Source organism: Galeopterus variegatus, unplaced genomic scaffold, assembly GCF_000696425.1.
Source record: "Galeopterus variegatus unplaced genomic scaffold, G_variegatus-3.0.2 Scaffold2888, whole genome shotgun sequence".
NCBI lineage: Eukaryota > Metazoa > Chordata > Mammalia > Dermoptera > Cynocephalidae > Galeopterus > Galeopterus variegatus.
Genome location: NW_007728999.1, coordinates 51,566 through 65,788, shown reverse-complemented (window position 1 = coordinate 65,788; position 14,223 = coordinate 51,566). Strand labels below are relative to the sequence as shown.

Sequence of the window (14,223 nt, the reverse complement as noted above, 5' to 3'; positions counted from 1 at the left end):
GTATCAGAGTAATGCAGACATTGTAGAATGAGTTATGAAGTATTCCTTCTTCAACTTTTTAAGAGAGTTTTAAAAGAATTGGTGTCGATTCTTTTTTAAATTTGGTAAAAATGACCAATGAAGCCATTTGGCTTAGGGCTCTTCTTTGTTGGGAGGATTTTGACTACTGATTCAGTCCCCTTACAGTACAGGTCTGTTCATATTTTCTGTTTCCTCATGATTCAATCTTGATAAGTTGTGTGTTTTTAGGACTATCTGTTTCATCTAGGTTATCCAATTTGTTGGCGTACAATTATTCATAGTATTGTTATAATCCTTTTTACATCCAGTGTCCCCACTTTTTAGTAATTTCAGTAATTTGAGTCTTCTGGTTTTTTTAGTCAATATTTTTGCAAGTTTGTCCATTTTGTAGATCCTTTCATTTTCAACCTGTTTGTATCTTCAGACCTAAAGTGAGTCTCTGATACACAGTGCACAGTTGGATAATTAAAAAAAAAAAAAAATCCAGTCTGCTAATCTCTGCCTTTTGATTGAAGAGTTGAGTCAATGTACATTCAATGTAATTACTGATAAGGACTTCTGCCATTTTGTTATTTGCTTTTTGTATGTCTTACAGCATTTTTATCCATTATTTCCTCCATTACTGCCTTCTTTTGTGTTCAGTTGATTTTATGTAGTGACATATTTTGATTTCTTTCTTATTTCCTTTTGTGTATATTCTATGAATATTTCTTTGTGGTCACCATTGGTTACATATAACACTCTAAAGTTGTGACAATATAATTTGAAATAATACTAATTTATTTACAATCACAAAAAAGTCTACTCTTATACATCTCTGTCCATTATACGGATATTATAAATGTCACAAATTTATATCTTTATGCAATGGGTGCCCAATAACAGATTTAAAATTATTTTTTGCTTGTCTTTTAAATTCTATAGAAAATATAAAGTGGAGTTACAGTCTGAAATTTAAACAAAAACTGTTTATATATTGTCCCTTGTATTTTCCTCTACTGGAGATCTTTATATCTTCATATGGCTTTGAGTTACTGTTTAGCTTCCTTTCATTTTAATCTGAAGGACTCCTTTTAGCATTTCTTGAAGGGTAGGAGATGTCTTATTTCCTTGCTAATTTTTGAAAGATAGGTTTTTAAGAAATAGGGCCGGCCCGGTGGCGCATGCTACAGTGCGCCACTTGGGAGCACAGCAGCGCTCCCGCCGAGGGTTCGGATCCCACATACAGACCGGTTCCCGCTCACTGGCTGAGCGAGGTGCGGGCGCAACACCAAGGGTTGCAATCCCATTGCTGGTCCCGGTCCGGTACGGGCGCGACACTGAGGGTTGCAATCTGTTGCCGGGCACGAAAAAAGACAGAAAAAAAAAAAAAAGAAAGAAATGGAAACATACTTTATTACATGTATTTTGGGGGTACAGAATTGAATATCAGTATCAATGAACAACATGTGATGGTCAGGTCAGGATAATTAGTATACTCATCTTTATAAAATGAATCTTTCTTGTGATCCTTAACCAGTTTCTCACTAACCTCTCTCCCCTCCTCCTTTACCACCTCTACCACCTTTATAACTACAGTTCTGTTCTCTCTTTTTGAAAGTACAATATATAATTGTGATTGTTGTTTCTTTTTTCTATTTCTTTCTTTTTTTAGCTCTCACTTATGAGTGAGGACATGTGGTATTTCTCTTTCTGTGCCTGGATTATTTCACTTAACATAATTTTCTCCAAGCTCATCCATGTTGCTGCAAATGGCAGAATTTCATTGTTTTTAAGGCTGAATAGTATTCCATTGTGTATATATACCACACTTTCCTTATCCAGTGGTTTGTCAATGGATATTAACATTGGTTCCATATCTTGGGTATTGTAAATAGAGCTGTAATAAACTTGGGAGTGCAGGTGTCCCTTCAACATGATGATTTCCATTCCTTTGGGTAGTAGTGAGATTGCTGGATCATATGGCAGTTCCATCAGTAGTTGAGAAACCTCCATACTGTTTTCCATAATGTCTGCACTAATTTACAGTCCCACCAACAATGTAGAAAGGTTCCCTTTTCTCCACCTCATTGCCAGCATTTGTTTTTCTCTGTCTTTTTGATAATGCCAGTCTAACTGGGGTGAGATGATATTTCAGAATGGTTTTGATTTGCATTTTCCTGATGCTTAGTGACGTTGAGCATCTTTCATGTATCTGTTGGCCATCTGTATGTCTTCCCTTGAGAAATGTCTAGTCAGCTCCTTTGCCCATTTTTTAATCGGGTTACTTGTTTGGCTTTGTTTGCTTGTTTTTACTGTTGTTTTGGGTTCCTTGTATATTCTGGATATTAATCCCTTGTTGGGTGTATAGTTGGCAAATATTTTCTCCCATTCTGTATGTTGTCTTTTCACTCTGTTGATTGTTTCCTTTGCTGTGCACTTTTTAGTTTCATATAATCCAATTTGTTTATTGTTTTGTTGTTGAGAGACAGTTTTTCCAGATATAGAATTCTCAGTTGATGGATTTTATTTTTCTTTCAGAACTTCAAATATACTATCCCACTGCCTTTTGGCTTCTAAGGTTTCTGATGAGAAATTGGCTGAAAATCTTATTGAGGATCTCTTGTATGCAACGAATTGCTTTTCTCTTTCTGCTTTCAAGATGCTCTTTTTCTTTTGACAGTTTGAATACAGTGTGTTTTGGTGTGGTTCTCTTTGGGTATATCTTGGTTGTAGTTCATTGAGCTTCTTGGGTTTATAGATTTACATATTTAATCAAATTTAGAATGTTCTGGGCAAGTATTCATTTAAATAATCTTTCTTCTCCTTTCCCTTTCTTATCTCTTCTGGGACTCTGATAATGCATAAGTTGGTCTCCTTGATTGTGCCTCACAAGTCCCTCAGGCACTTTTCTGCATTCTTTTTCTTTTTTTTCCCCTCAGCTCCTCAGACTCAATAATTTTAATTGTCCTACCTTCGAGTTAACTAATTTTTCTTTACTCACACTTGCTGTTGAGCTCCTGTAGTAAATTTTTTATATTTTTGTGTACCTCAGCTCAATTCCATTTCATAATTTCTATGCTTGTGTTGATATATTCACTTTTTTTATTTGTGGTTTTCCTGATTTCCTTTAGTTATTTTTCCATGTTTCCCTTACCTCTTTGTTCATATTTAAGACAGTTATTTTAATGTCTTTGTCTAATAAGTCCAGTTATAGGTTTCCTAAGGTTTTTTTTTTTTCCAATTAATTTTGTTCCTTTGAATGAGTCATATTTCCTATCTCTTCATATGTCTTGTGTCATATTTAAGACAGTTATTTTAATGTCTTTGTCTAATAAGTCCAGTTATAGGTTTCCTAAGGGTTTTTTTTTTTCCAATTAATTTTGTTCCTTTGAATGAGTCATATTTCCTATCTCTTCATATGTCTTGTGGTTTTTGGTGAATATTGGCCACTATTATAATTTGCTAATTCTGGAAATCAAATTTAGCCCCTCCCAGGCTTTCCAGTTTTGGGTTGTTGAAGTCTGTAGTAACCCATTTGTTTTGAGACTTTTATAACCTATTTTTGCCTACACTATTCCTTGTCATATGGGAACACTTAAATCTGTTTCTTTACATAATTTTTAACTAAGTTTTGACAGATTTTCTTGAATGCTAGGAGCTGAAACACACACACACCACAATAAACTAAAAGAGAACCACCTTTTCTAGTCTTTACAGATTGGCTTTTGCTGGTGCACTCCTTGCTCTGAGGTGAGGAATCATCCCTATAAAAAAAAAAAAAAAAAAAAAAAAAAAAAAAAAGGGCCCTAGGTACCTGAGTTAGGGAGGTGGGAGGGAAGGGCTTTTGCCACATCCCCTGACTTCTGCACCCAGCCCGGTAATGACCAAGACACCGTGGGAAGCCCCCTGATCTCCCCTGTGGGAATGTGGGTGGTGCCACAGGCTTCAATCCTGCCCCTCCTCCTTCTTCCTTCTTCCATCACATTTCCTTCCCCTTTCTCCTCTCCCCCTCCATCTCAACTGCTCCGCAACAACATCATAGAATGTAAAAAAATATTAATTAAAAAAAAAGCAAGCCTGTCTTCTCAAGGTCTTTTCTGAGAATTTTGTCTGGGCATGTGCATGGCTTTCTAAAGTCCCCTGTATATAGATCTGCTTTTGAATAACCAAATTTCCCTGAGTCTTACCCCAGCCTCCCCTCCATTCCTTACATTATCTATTGTATGTCTCTGCTCATAATGTCTTGCCCCGAGTATCTGTGGGTTTGTAATCTGCCTTGTAGCTTTTATAAGCAATGTCAGCTGCTTCTCCCACCTGCATTCTGAGTTATGTGGAAGAGATGGCTGTTTTACATCAGCCCTTCATATATCACCAAGATAGGATGGAACAGGCAAACACAATAATTTGCAAATAAGGTCTGCTCTGCTCCCTCTGGTTTGAGGGGAGAAACTGAGAACTAGGCCGCAACCTGCTCAAAACACAGACTGCTGCCACACCGAGGGGTGGGCAATGGCAAGGTATACTGCCACAAAACTTTACTAACATTTTTAAGATGGATTTTTTTTTTTGACTGGGTATTTGCTTGGTTGCTATAAATCTTTCTTTACCAGAGGTCACACAAAGTAGGTTCAGACAACTTTTGGTTGCTTTTTCAATGTGTCTGTGGGAGAAGAGGAGCTTGGATCTTCTTTGTCCACCACTGTGCTGATATCACTTCCAACAACTCTAGTTTTTCACCTACTATTTCCTTTCCAATACTCATCTTAATATGAATAAACTTGTGCACAGGGAAGTATAACAATTATCAAAAATTACAGACTTTTAAGTGTTGGGATTATACGCTTTTCATAAAAAGAGACTTGGTCTTTCTTACCATATACTTGGAGTACTTAATAATTATACGATAATCATTCCCATATGTAATGATTGCAGTAGAATGAAGTGGGAGAGGAACCTTTGTTATCAAACTACCAAACCTTTTTTGAATACAAAGGTATTAAGCAGGGATGCACTTAAAATTATTTTCAGAATCCTCAAGCTGAAGAACATGAAGCATATGAACAAATGCAAAGGCATATTATGTATTAGGGGAGAAAGACTTAGTATCATAAATGTCAATTCTCCCAAAATAAATGTAAATAATTAAATGTAATTCCAATCAGAACATGAAAGGGTTTTTGATTTGTAATTTGAGAAAACTACACTCATTTATGTAGCATGAAAATTAACTTAGTGAATAAACTAAAAAACAAAACAAAAAAACCCAATGGAGACTTGCTTTATTGTGAAATATCAAAACATAATAAAGCTAATGTTAAATTGTTATTAATATGGTATTAGCATAGGAATAGGAAAATAGATTAGTGATATAATACTAAAAAGATCTTGGTACAAATGAAAACTTAATACGTGAACATTTCAGTTGAATGAGGAAAGGATCGTATACTAAAGAATTACATAGTAAAGTTTCAGTTGAATAGGAAAAGGATTGTATTGATAAAATATCAAGAGCAGTCCTTTCCCACTGACCCATGTAAGGAAAGTGGCCTTGGATTTGTCTCTCTACCACACTGTTTCCTTAAAGTATAGCATTGTAACCCCTTATTTATATCCTGCACCTGGTTGGGGGCAGCTGCAAACTTGCACATAGATATGTGATAGCCTATGTGACTAAGGCATTTCAAGTCCTTGGAAACCAGGGCAGTGGTTTAAGTGGCTATCAGCTACATCTCTTACAACTATACCTTATGGGCTGGTGGCCCTAGAAAATGCAGTTGGGTTATTGTAAGATGTCGTGGATGAGCATGTTTCCCTGTGCTGATAAACCACACCCATCTTGACTTCCTCGCTCCTGCACAGTGCTCAGACCCTGGAGAATATCCTTGCTCGGGCAGTTGCAGGACTTGTGAAAATGTGGTAAAAGTGTTTTCTCGCCCTGACAAAGCTATTGAACCTGGTGCTGGGTTAAAGACTATTCTGTTCTGTTTGTTTGCCCATCCAAACCTGTGGTTGCTGCTGGTGGACATGGAGATTGGTATCAGGGCTATATGTCTGGCTGCTGACCAGATGGATTATTTTTATAAATTGTAGTTGTATAGCTGAAAACGCATTTGCAAGAAAATAAGTGAATCTACATTTTTATATGATATTAAAAATTAAATTCTAGACTGATTAAATATTTACACATTGAAAAATGAAACAAACCATTTGTTATTTAAAATTTGCAAGAAAATCTTAAGAAGTTACATGCAAAATCTAGGGTAAAAAGATATTCTCAACCAATTCAAAAGCTCAGGAAAAAAAATGAAGACATATTTGATTATATGGAAATTAAAGAACATTTTTGTGGAAAATAATTTCTATGACAAAAATCAGACAAATTCCAAAGATGTAATATATAAAGAAGTCTTCAAAATTTTGCAAGATAAATAATACTACAGGAAAATGGGCTAACAATATCAAAATTCACAAAGAAACAAATTTGGAGCAAGTGAGGTTTATACTCATCAAAGAAGCATAAATTTAACAAGTATCACACTATCTATTACAGGGCTAGAGGAGATGTTGTCTTTTTGAAAATGACTCCAACAACATCTATTAAAACTTAAAAACAGCATATATCCTTTGATCCAACAATCTCTTCTCTGTAATCTATCCACAGAAATAAAAACATCTGAAATGTTAGGGCTGATTATGTTTATTGTAGCATTGTTTATGTTGGCAACTGAGCAACAAGCGAATCAACAGGGAGGGTGGCTGAGCAAATTTATAGTACACATCACAAAATACTATGTAACAACTGCTCACATTACTCTGACCATCAAAATCATTTTTGTTGCTGGGTCAAGGACCCTGGCCAAGTCAAGGCACCTAAAGGCAGTCCTCATAGTTTGGTCTGAATTAGAGTTCCTAGTTGCTCTGGTGACTTCAAAGCTGCACAAGCACATGGACAGAACACTTAAGATGAAAGAATGTCTAAAGCAACATGAGGAATGGAAGAAAACAGAGAAAGGTAAGTTTAGATTCAGGTAGATACACATGTACGTAACTTGAGTATATTATCTCAGAAAATCACCCCCTGACATTTTCAATCTTATCTCAAGACCAACCTTAAAAAATGTTAATAACAAGCAGGGCAGTGCTATAGCTATGTTAGCATTTTATTGAGTTTAAAATAAATGTATTTGAAATCAGCCTAAGGTTTAAATACTGTATACTAATTTTTATTATTCTAAAAGAGCTTTAATAGCTTTCTATATGTCAAGTTACTATTGAAAAGGGATCAAGTAAACAAAAATCCTCAAAGATTTGCTTCAAATAAGAGAACATTACTTAGGATTGAGATCTCCCTTTTCAGCACCATTTTGTCCAAGGAAACAAACAAGGAGGTGAAGATTAACTGGTTTGTCTGGCAGAATAGAGAAGAAAAAGTAGTCTGCTGGTTAAAATAGAAGATGAAATACAAAAGTTGGTGTTTTACTCAGTGGCTTATATAAAAAAAAAAATTAAGAGTGACATGGTTTTCTCATTTTAAGATGTCTAATTTCTAATGCCAATACTGGTTCCGTGGAGTACTAAAATTTCTGATAAATGTTTTAGTAAAAATTAATTCTCTCCACCAAGTAGTCTGTATGTGTATTATTTAATAATGCTCCTTAAATATCCAACCAATCTGTTCCAAAATCATGCTTTAACTTCTAACTATGTATAGAAATACAAGAGTAAATTTAAATGACTGCATTTAAGTTGCCACCCAATTAAAAAAATTATTTCATATTTTATAAAGATATAACTTTAGAAGTATTTTCTAAAAAAATTAGCATGACTGGCAACGTAAGCCCATAATGTAAGTACATAATATGTACTTCATGTACAGCTTCCTCACTCCTCTATCTACTTTTTAATTTCCAGAAGTTTAAGAAAAGAAACAGCACATACAATAGAATGAACACATATATTATCACAACCCAGAGTCAACTAGTATTTTATTACACTTAACTTAGAATCTCTATTTCTTTTTAATGAGAAATAGATATTTAGATGCAAAACTGAAGTATCCTTTAAATACCATTCTTGGTTACACTTCTCTTTCACCTCCCTTCTCCCTTAAAAGAGGCAATTGCTTTTAGGAATTGAGTGTGTATCTTTCCATTTCATTCTTCACTGTTATACAGAACAGTGTTCATCCACCACCAATGCCTAGTACCAGGGTTGGTTAGTGTTGATTTTATTCAAATTCATACAGGTACCAGTACAATATATCAATCACTTCACTTTTCTTCACTCTACATGATTTTTCATATCTTTCTGTTAAAACTATAGATTTCATTTGCGGTACTTAACTGCTAGAGAGTATTCTGTGTGACTATACCACATTTATCTATTTCACAAGCTACAGACTTTTTTTTTTCTTTTTGGCTACTATAATTCATGCTACAACAAACAGACTAGTATATAATTCCCTGTGTACATGAGTCAGTTTCTTGGGTATATGTATATACTCAAGAGTGGAATTGCTGGGTATTCTGGAATCTATTTTAGAAATTCTTTTATCTGAAGGGTTTAAAAACAACCTTCCATAAAATTCTTATATTTTGTTTTTTGCATCCTAATCTTCAATACTTTTGGAATTTATGAGAAATATATATTTTAATGTATGGCATTGGCAGAGATCTAGTCCATTTCCATATCAGGAGTCAATTACCCTGAGGCCGTTTTTTAACTCATCTGAGTTCCCACCAATTTGGGATACCAACTCTACCAATTACCAATTCCTCATAAATTCGTGCATGTTTCTGGATTCAATATTCTCTCCCAACCTCAACTTCTACGACTGCATCAACAACAAATAATTTTGATTATAAGTTTTACATATCATATATGTAGCAAAGCAAAAAAATTTGTCTCAATTTTAAATTCTTATACTTCTCATATCTGTCTTAATGCATCTGACAGGCCTTCCAGGAACATGCTAATTAGCGTCCACTAATGGACACTAACTTCACTGAGAATGCACCTAGAGGTACAGCACTGACAATGTTTGTTGTGGGAGTTTTGGGGGTACAGGTCTTCATTACACTATTATACTTCCTAGTAAACATCTTGGTATTTTAAGTTTTGAGTTGCTGCTAAAAGATTTCCCACACTCATGTCCCTTTAATGTAAAATGAATTTGCTGATATATCGTATAAATTCTGCTGAAGGTTTTTCCTAAATCCATGGCATTCATAGAGCTTTAGTGAGTATGAATTCTCTGGTGTCTAATGTGATGTGACTTCTGGCTGAAAGCTTTCCCACATTCACTACACTGATAAGGTTTTTCACCAGTATGGATTCTCATATGTAGAGCAAGAGTTGAGAACTGAGAAAAGGCTTTCCCACATTCATTACAACCATAGGGTTTCTCACCTGTATGACTTCTCATATGCACAGTAAGAGATGAGCTTTGACAGAAGGCTTTTCCACATATTTTACATTCATAAGGTTTATCACCTGTATGAATTCGCACATGTACAATAAGTGATGTGATTCGAGAGAAAGCTTTTCCACATTTATTACATTCATAGGGTTTTTCTCCTGTATGAATATTGTGATGTTTAATGAGGTACTGCTTCTGCCTGAAGATTGTTCCACATTCATTACATTTATAGGGTTTCTCTCCAATATGAATTTTCTCATGCTCAGTAAGATTTGATTTGCCACTGAAGGCTTTTCCACATTCTTTACATGTGTAGGGTTTCTCTCCAGTATGACTTCTCTGGTGTCTAATGAGGCTTGACTTCTGAATGAAAGCTTTCCCACACCCTTTACATTCATAAGGTTTCTCTCCAGTATGTATTCTCTGATGGATAATGAGGTTTTCCTTCTGGCTAAAGGCTTTTCCACACTCATTACATTTAAAGGGTTTCTTTCCACTATGAATGTTCTGATGTTTGATAAGGTATTGCTTCTGGCTGAAGCCTCTTCCACATTGATTACATTCAAATGGTTTCTCTCCTGTATGAATTTTCTCATGTTCCAAAAGATATGATTTGCCATTAAAGGCTTTCCCACATTCCTTACATGTGTGGGGTTTGTTTACTGTATTTCTCTGGTGTCTAATGAGGGTAGGCATCTGAATAGAAGCTTTCCCACATTCATAAGGTTTTTCTCCAGTATGACATTTCTGATGAGAAAGGAAGTTTGCCTTCTGGCTGAAGGCTTTTCCACATTTATTACATTTATAGGATTTCTTCCCTGTATGACTTCTCAAATGTAGAGTAAGGGATGAGACTCGAGAAAACACTTTACCACATTCAGTACATTCATACGATTTCTCTCCAGTATGCATTTTCTTATGTTCTATGAGGTTTTGCTTCAGGCTAAAGGTTTTTCTACATTCTTTACATTCAAAAGATTTCTCTCCAGTATGAATTTGATCATGCTGAAGATCTGATTCAGGCTGAAGACTTTCCAGCATCCCTATCATGCACAGGGAATTTCCTCCCAGAAGATTTCCGTAGTATCTACTGAGATGTGACAAGGATGAAAGCTTTTTCACATTCACTGAATTCAGATGTTTCCTTATAATAGTAATTGTCAGGTATCTAATGAAGCTGAATTTATAATGGAGGACTTTTATCACACTGATTACCCTTAGATAAGATGATTACAAAAAGGGATAAAATACAGCATTCTCTTCATATTCTTAATGGGTCTTACTTACACAGCTTCTCTCATACTTAACTGTAAATTATGTATAAGTATAAATTTTATATCAAAATCCTTTAAACCAAGTCCCATACACAGAAGCGTAGTCTTCAAGAATTAATGTCTGTGCTCAGAGGAAATACTTCCCTGTTTCCTAGGTTTTCTGAGCTTTTCCTCAGTCTTTATTTTCACAGAGAAAGATGAGACTTAACTCACAAGTCTTTCATGTTGTGTCTTTATCTGTTTATTAACGTCCCAGGCTGCTTCTAAAAGGGAGTACAAAAATCATCATTGAAAAAGTGTTAATTAGTGTAAAATATTTAGTGTCTGACATGTAGTAAGCATCCAATAAATTTATTACTACCTTCAACACACTAACACCTGTGAATTTTCTCACTATTATTAATAAAATTGCAGCAATTTGCTATCATAAAATAAATTCTTTATTCAAGCCTAGTCTCTCAGCATAAAAGAAAGCTCAAATACAAATAATAAGCATAGATACATGTAGCTTTAACTGCTTTTAAATGTAACCTTGCATTCTTTATAAATCAGCAAAATAAGAGATAACATAAAGAACAGGTGACAAACAGGATGAAAATTCAAACATATAAGATTGGGAGAGCCTAGGATGATGGGCCCAAAACTAAAATGAACAGAAAAAATTAAAAAAGGTATTTATTCCTGTTTTCCTAGAACTTCAGTGAAAGATAGTAAAAGGGTATAAGCAGGCATATATGCATAAAAACTAAAAAGTTGAGGAGATACCAGTAGACAAAAAGTATTAGGAAATTTTGGAAGGAAAGCAAATCAAAGACTTTAAATTAATAGAAGAACTGAGTAGCTTACATAAAAAGCCAGAAAATGAAGATGCTCCCTACAAACAAGGTAATCTGTGACACGAAATCAAGAAAAAGACTCTGTAACTGGAGAGACTGGGCAAGAGTGAAAGGTGGGGCTTATAAAATGATTGCAAAAGGAGCAGCTGATGCCCCCAACTCCCTTAGCTGGAAGGAAATGGGAAGTTTATTAACCAGACAAAGTAAAAGTGAGAGGCTCCAAATTTAATGATGACAAGCAAAGTAGGTGAGAGTGCCACAGTGAAAAGAAAGGGATGAATAAAGGTTTATATTCATATATAGAACAGGGGCCCAACCTTCTACTACTGCTGGACTCCAAGAATGCTGGTGGTTGCAGTGTCAGATGATGAAAGGATTCTTTTCTGAAAAAATGAGAAGACCATGAGAACACCTACAGATACTAACATTTGGAGTCACAGTAAAAAAGACACCTAGTTTCCTGACTGCCACACAGCAAAGTCCACTGTTTTACAAGCCCCGCCCATGCACAGTGATTATTATAATCTCTCTGATACCTCAATCTTAAATGTTAATGTAGATCTAAAGATCAGAAACAGTTAATAAAAACCCTAACACAAACGATACATCAAAACAAATAGAAAAATAAAAGGTAAAGAACAAAACACCACACACATATAACACTGTAATTAATAACACAGAAAGCTAAGAGATTATTATAACAATGAAATATTAACAGGATTCTATTAAAAGTGCTTTTGGAAATAAACAATATGATATTGACCTTAAAAAGTCAATATGTTGGGGAAAAGTGTATGGAACCTAGAACAGAAAAATGAACAGAAGGAAGGGCAGGAGAAAGGAACAAAGAAAAAGTAATGATCAGAAAATCAGTGGATTAGTAAAAGAATTCAGAACCTTCACACTAAAGAAGTTCCAGAGAAAGTATGAAGAAAAATGAATGCAGGAAATTTTCAAAGAACTATTACAAGAAAACTTCCCACAATTACAGATCATGTATCTACATATTAAACAGGCCCACTGAGTACAAAGAACATTCCATTTAGAAAGAGCCATGCAAAAGTACATCATTGTGAGATTTCAGTTATGGATAAAAAGAGGATCCTAAGTAATTCCAAAAAATTATTTATCGTATAAAGAGAAAAGATTTATCACATTAAAAAGGCATCAGGGGCCGGCCCTGTGGCTCACTTGGGAGAGTGCGGCACTGGGAGAGCCGAGGCTGCGGGTTTGGATCCTATATAGGGATGGCCAGTGCGCTCACTTGCTGAGCATGGTGCAGACCACATTGTGCTGAGAGTTGTGATCCCCTTACCAGTCAGTAAAAAGAAAAAAAGAGAAAAAAGAAAAAGAAAAAAAAGGCATCAGACTGCTGAACACTAGAAACTTGCAAGACAATGGGCAATCCTGACCTTAAATTACTTCCAACCTAGACTTCTAAAGTTTACAGTTCTATTTGAGAATTTGGGAAGAACCATAAAAAAATAAATGAAAAACTAATGAACAAAAGGAGGAGGCAAATCAAGGAAAAGCAAAAAGTTATACAAGAAATGTAACAGAATCACACTAGGTCATTTGGTTCACCAGTCAACAACACAATAATTATATTACCCAGAAGATGTGAAATGGGATAGAAGCTCAGAGATTGGAGAGACTGGGCCAAAAATGAGACATTTTCATAAAAATAAAGCCCAAGGTTGAATGAGAGATAGGACCTTGACAGACAGATCAAAGGCAAAGGTGCAAAGAATTTCATATATGGTCATATGATGCATAATGACATTTCAGTCAATGATGGTCTGTCTGCACATATGACAGTGGTCCCGTAAGATTACAATGGAGCTGAAAAACTCCTATTGCCTAGTGCATCATAGCTGTTCTAACATCCTTGTCCTACACGTTATTCACGTGTTTGTGGTGATGCTGGTATAAAAAACCCTACCATTATTTATCTTTTATACTATATTTTTACTGTACCTTTTCTATACTTAGATATGTTTCCATACACAAATATTTACCATTGTGTTACAATTCCCTACAGAATTCATACAGTAACATGTTGTATAGGTTTGTATCCTAGGAGCAAGAGCTATACCATATAGCCTAGGTGTGTAGTGGGCCATACCATCCAGGTTTGTGTAAGTACTCATATACTCTATAATGTTCACACAACAACAAAATCACCTAACAATTCATTTCTCAGAATGTATCTCTGTCGTTAAGCAATGCACAATTGTATATGAAGATGGATGGAAGAAAGGCACAAACAATACTATTTAAAGCTGGAATAATCACAATCACCAACTGCATGGTAGACAGAGACTGAAAATATACTAATATCCCCATTAACCTTGGAGAGAGTAAACAGTTATTGTATAAAAAAAATCAAGGATGAAGACTAAAAAGTTATGAATATAAAGGCAACCAAAAAAAGGAAAAAAATAGAAATTTTCCAAATTCTCAGAAGGGAAGACATATACTCAAAACAAAAGAACCACAAAGATCCTACAAAGATAAAAAAGATGAGACAGAATTTAAAACAGAATGCATAACATTAAATAAGAGAACCAAGGTTCATTTGCGAGATGAGGTGGAGTGGGGCGGCGCGGCGGAGCAGGAGCCTGAGAAGCGTGTGCTGAGCTGCCAGAGTGCTATCTGCATCTCCAAGAGCAACAAAAAATGAATAAGTCTT

The 14,223-nt window shown here is 35.2% G+C and overlaps 1 protein-coding gene across 5 annotated transcripts in view; it reads right to left on the bottom strand.

Moving 5' to 3' along the window:
• Positions 1 to 6,684: 6,684 nt before the first annotated feature.
• The window catches only part of ZNF260 (zinc finger protein 260), a 20,908-nt gene continuing 13,369 nt past the window's right edge, over positions 6,685 to 14,223 (bottom strand). For 3 of the 5 annotated variants that reach the window (XM_008583320.1, XM_008583322.1, XM_008583323.1), the window contains 2 exons: positions 11,849 to 11,914; positions 6,685 to 10,958 (listed from right to left, as the gene is read on the bottom strand). In XM_008583320.1, coding sequence (XP_008581542.1) covers positions 9,239 to 10,471 — 1,233 coding nt within the window. In that variant the 5' untranslated portion in view covers positions 10,472 to 10,958; positions 11,849 to 11,914 and the 3' untranslated portion in view covers positions 6,685 to 9,238. The remainder of the gene's footprint in view (positions 10,959 to 11,848; positions 11,915 to 14,223) is intronic. The other 2 variants (XM_008583324.1, XM_008583321.1) reach the window with 2 other exon arrangements.